The sequence below is a fragment of the Buceros rhinoceros genome, unplaced genomic scaffold (genome assembly GCF_000710305.1).
Source record: "Buceros rhinoceros silvestris isolate BGI_N320 unplaced genomic scaffold, ASM71030v1 scaffold28572, whole genome shotgun sequence".
Taxonomy (NCBI): Eukaryota; Metazoa; Chordata; class Aves; order Bucerotiformes; family Bucerotidae; genus Buceros; species Buceros rhinoceros.
This window is the reverse complement of record NW_010399958.1, coordinates 10740-15804: the sequence shown is the minus strand read 5'-3', so window position 1 is coordinate 15804 and position 5065 is coordinate 10740. Positions and strand designations below refer to the sequence as shown.

Sequence of the window (5065 nt, the reverse complement as noted above, 5' to 3'; positions counted from 1 at the left end):
CCCCCCAACCCAGCGTCTACGACTATCGCCGTGTCACCGAACATCGGCGCAGAGGCACCGCTGGGTGTCTGACCCTCAGGGATTTGTGCTTTCAGTGGTGTGGCAGAGGCTGTGAAAGCTTCCAGTGCTGCAGCTCAGTGTGCTGCAATGCAGCAAACGAGCCTGACGTTACCGTGCCTGCAGGAGCGCGCTCCGCAGCACGGGGACCCGCGGAGCGGGCCCGGAGCACGCTGCTGGCGTGCACCTCTGCGGGGGATCCGCAGGCTGCGCTGCCTCGTCCTGTTCTGCCGCCCTGTGTGGTGGCCACGTGGGAAATGCCTTGGATGCATAACTCTGAACTTCAGAAAACCAGAAATCCATGGCAGCGAGTGCAACGCTGGGTCACCAGTGTCTGTGTGGACCTTCTGATTTAAATGATACGGCAAAAACCCAGGAGGTTTTGTAGGGGAGCTTTACCCCTTTTTCCGATTCTTTTTTGCACTGAAACCTGGCGTGCTCAGAGTCCGGCTCAGCTGTGGTGCGTTTAAGGCTGCATCACTACTGATTCAGAGAAAGTCAGAGACTGTCGTAGATTCTTACTGCTTGCTCTGTCAAGTGCTGATAAGTGAACAGGTTTTCTTACAGGACTGCTTGTACTAGCCTGTTTGCAGGAAGGGTCACTGAAAGCTGTGCTCTTACGACACGCCGCTTAGAGTAGTTAAGAAAACAAGGCTAAACTGTTCCAAACTGGGTATTTTCATCGTGTGTGAAGGCTGTAGTGACATCATTGGGTCACGCTGCAGAAAGCTTGTGCAAAAGAAGGACTGAAAAATCTTTGTGTGTGTTACCATGATTTCTCTTTAGATTTTGCCTGCTTGTCTTCATCGGCCACGTTTCTCTGAAACATCTTACCAGCAGCAAGCGTTTATAGGGCCAGTTAGAGACCTGGGAGTTTGGCGGGTGCTCTTGTTGGTAGCTGGGTCTACGGCAGTGATACTCCTTGCAGGGAAAAACGCACACGCACAAAACTATCCATGCCTACAGCAATTTGATTACGTTGTTACTGAAACAATTTACAACACTTACTAAAAGCAGAAAAGAAATTATAGCACAGCAAAATCAGTGACTTACGGGTGGGTGGAACTGCCTTAGCAGAAGAGCAAAGTCCTGCACTACTGGGAATTTCCCTGTTTATTTTTAAAGCACTCAAATATCTTTTCCTTGCTTTGTCCAAGGAAACGTGTCTTCATTCTGCTCAACTATGCTAAATTGTAGTTAGCAGAATTGCAGCTAACTGACCAGGAGCCACTTGCAGGAGATGTTTCTCCTTCCTTCACAATAGACAGAACACTCTCGCTTTTCATCGGAGTCAGGACAGCTCCGGTTAGAAGGAGCTCAGCAGGTCTCCAGTCCAATATCCTGCTCAGTTATGAGGTCCAGCCAGGTAACTCATGGTTTTATCTGTACTTTAATTTGTGTTACTTGTCCTTAAATTTATCCCTAGTATTGGAGACTGTCATTTGAGGTTCGAAAGTTGGGAAATTCCTATTCATGTGTTGGCAAAGCACGCGCTGCCTGAGCGATCCTGGCTCGGTTCACATCGGCACAGGTTTTACCTCTACCTTTAAGTGGCTTTTTGTAGATATTGTTGGTGAACTTCTTAAACAGAAAGCTCTGTAAAAAGACACGGGGATTTTTCAAGGTTATGTGTCTACACACTGTGTTACAAAACTTTGTGTTCTGCCCAGAGAAGGGCAACAAAGCTGGTCTTGTTCTCTGAGTAAATCTTTTGTGAGCCCATTCTCTTCTAAAGTACAAATTTTACTCTAAAAAGATCAACATGGGTTTTTTTTAACTTAATGCTTTTCTTACTTTATTCGTTCTCACTGCTTTGGCTTGTGAATGATGGTTATTTTGTTTACTGTGTTTGTTCAAACTCTAGTTGAAAAAGTACTGGGCTGAGAAACAGCTGAAGTGGCAAGAACAGGAAGAGAAAGAACTACAACGTCTGGAGGAATTAAGAAAATTAATGGCTGAACAAGCAGTTAAAGACAGAGAGAGGTAAAAGAAATGAAATGTGAATACCTAGAGTGTCAATAGAAACTTCTTGTCATTTAAATTGCTTTGATCTCCCAACTTTCTAAATTAGAATAAATTGAGGTAATGGGGGGGGGGTTTGTTCCTGTTTGGCAGTTGTTCCCGTCTATACACCAAGGCTGCACCATGGTTGTATCCTGGATGGAATTTATTAGTTAATTCAAACTAACAAATATCAAAGTTTTAGACCTCTGTAAGCGCTGAACTGTTGTAATCGTGATCGGGCACATGCATTCAAACCAGCTCCCTCCGTGGTTTGTTCATTGGAGCTGGGTAATAAGACCTTCTATGTTCCCACTTCATGAAAATTATTTATAATCAAGTTGGTCTTGTTTGAGAGGCAGGTGAGAGGAGCACGTTAAGCACTCAACAGTCTCAATGATACTTATTATTCTTTTAGAGGGTCTTAAACTGTGCGTCTGGCTGTAGATGCTCTCCACCTGTTTGACGTAATTTAGGAGGGCAGCCTGTTAACATCTGAATCCTTGCCAAGTCTTCGTTGCAGAATATGGCCTTTACTGACCTGTTGAAGAAAGACTGGGTTTTGTAGAGGAATTCCTCTGTTGCAGAGAAGCGTAAAAAAGCCTGTACGTAGTCTGGTTGTAATTGCTCTCAAATCACAGGCTTGGTTTTTTTACGCAGAGGGAGCCACCAAATTGCCTGCACCAGAAATGTAGTTAAAATAGGGTTAAAGTACCATTAAACTTAAGCATTCTGTGGGAAACGCTGCTTCAGTCTGACTGCGTTACGATACCTTGCTGACAGCTGGCTATAAACCTCTGTGTCCTTACGCTGCCCATAAGCCTGTAGCTCTCCCTGAACGTTCCTGCAGTGATTGCAGCTCGTAGCAAAAGAAACGCGCGTACTTGAATGACAGAGTTTGCAGCAGATCTGATCGGGAGCGAGTGATGTTCCCTACCCCGGGTGCTGCGCGAGGCTGTGCAGCGGGGGAGCCTGCTTTCCTGACGGTAACAAACGCTGCAGGGTGAAATACGAGGAAATGGCACAGTTCACTGAGGAGTGCAGGAAGGAAACAATCACACCCTCGGGCTATCACGAACCCAAAGCCGGTCCATGCTTAGTGTTTCGTTGGCCAGATGTGGTAAATGTTCTGTATCTGGAAATGAATCTTCTTGGTGGAGATCAATAATTCTTTGGAATTGCTTAATGCTTTTCACCCCCAAAGCCTTCAGAATCGTTAATCACAGAAGGGCAGAGGGGTTTCTGTTGTTAGCTTCTGTGGTGCTACATGTACGGCCTGAGGTGTTTTAATGAAAACTGGAGTTGCACCGAACTCAGAGGCACCGGCACGGAGATGTCACAGTCCTGCACCAGCTGACAGCGTGCTTACGTGTTTCACCTGTTGCAGCACAGCAACTGGTTTTGAGGCTTTGCAGAACTGGTCACGAAAGATGGCACAGGGCAGTACCACGGTTCTGACGTGGTTTCAGGCTTTTTGGGGAAAGAAAAAGATTTTTGGATCATGAACTGGCCGCCTCCTCCTCCAAGTACGAGCCATGGCCTGGGTAGTGCATAGAGTTTCTAATAGGCACAATGAAGTTTTAAAAAATGGTCCGCTGTTGCCCTGAATTGCTTTTAAAATTAATTAAAAATTAAGTAATCGTGTTTATAAAAAAGAAAGCTATTATTGCAGAGTCGCTGCACTCCTCTATTTATTCAGGTCTCTCGTTGTAATTTCAAGATGGTGATTAGCCAGAGCTTTGAGCAGATCAAAGAAAAGGGTTGAAGGCACCTAAAACTGGACGTGGAACTGGATGTAGAACTTGCTTTCCACAGCTCCTCTGCGCAGTGACAGTCTGACAGTGGAAGACATTTTACGGATTGGACATTTCACTCCTTGGCCTGGCAGTTCCTCTGTAGCTCAGTTTTACGTTGCCTGTGTGTCTTGCAACTGTTCTCTTCAGAGCAGCTGCCCAGCGTTGCCCAGAGGCCAGCAGATGTTGATCAAGTGAAAGGCGGCGAGAGCAGCAAGTTCAGCACGAGTCCCAGTAAGAAATGGTGTCTCATTCGGCAGCGTGGGGGAAGGAGAGGGATTGTGCTAGGATTTCTGCTCCAAGCAGAACGTAATGTTTTTATCCAACAGTGGTTTCATACAAAATTTGTAAAACCGTGTTTAAAAAAATGACAGGGGCGGGGGTAAGATCCTAGGTCTACCCAGGTCCTGTCAAATGCCCCAAGTAGCCAAAAATAATGCTCCTTTTTTCCGTTCTTCTGCTCCCTTTCATGTTGTATGGTTTGCTGACAGTGGTCCAGCAGTTAGAAGGGGTGCAGGTGCCCTTACCTAGACTGTCGTGTATCCTCGCTGGTGGTGACGCTTGCTGATAACGCAGGAAATGCAGACTTGAACTGCTTCAGGCTAAGAACCCAAGACTAAACCATCTGGGCAAGAGCTCTGACTACTGGTGTGTGTCTCAAAAGGCCGTGTTTGGAAAGAAAGCAGAGTTCTGATCCTTTTTCTTATAAAAAGTAAAGGTTTAGGAGATGACAGCTCCAGACAGAGGAAAGCAGCAGGAACCAAGCAGGTACCAGGTAAATGGAGTGTGTTCTGTTTGCTGGCATTCAGGAGGACTAACCCCCGTTCAGCAGCGCGCTGCTGGGGGTAGGAAGTGAGGGCTGGCAAGAAGCATTTGCATGTGGCCAGGTGAAAGCAGAGATGTAGCGTGGATGTACGTCTGCTGCAGCTGGTCCTTTACACGTACACCAGATCATGTGTGCGTCGGTGTCTGACGCTGGGTCTACGTGCCTGTGGCTTTAGGACACTGAATTACAAGCTCTTCCTTAGTGCGGCATCAAGAGCTACAAACTGCATTTCAGTCTCATTGTGCTTCAAGAATTAGCATCCAAAAGGACAGATGTTTGTTGCTAATAGTCCACACTTTAATCTACACAGTGGGTGTCTGTCAGGTCCTCCATCAGGAGGACTGAACCTCAGTCACGTCCTGTAGGTATGGAAAGGATTGAACATACA

At 46.4% G+C, this 5065-nt stretch overlaps 1 protein-coding gene across 1 annotated transcript in view; it reads left to right on the top strand.

Moving 5' to 3' along the window:
* The window catches only part of CCDC148 (coiled-coil domain containing 148), a gene marked incomplete at its 3' end in the record, with an annotated part of 48751 nt that overhangs the window by 32983 nt on the left and 10703 nt on the right, over nucleotides 1–5065 (top strand). Inside the window, exon 11 of the mRNA XM_010131686.1 lies at nucleotides 1922–2040. Coding sequence (XP_010129988.1) covers nucleotides 1922–2040 — 119 coding nt within the window. The remainder of the gene's footprint in view (nucleotides 1–1921; nucleotides 2041–5065) is intronic.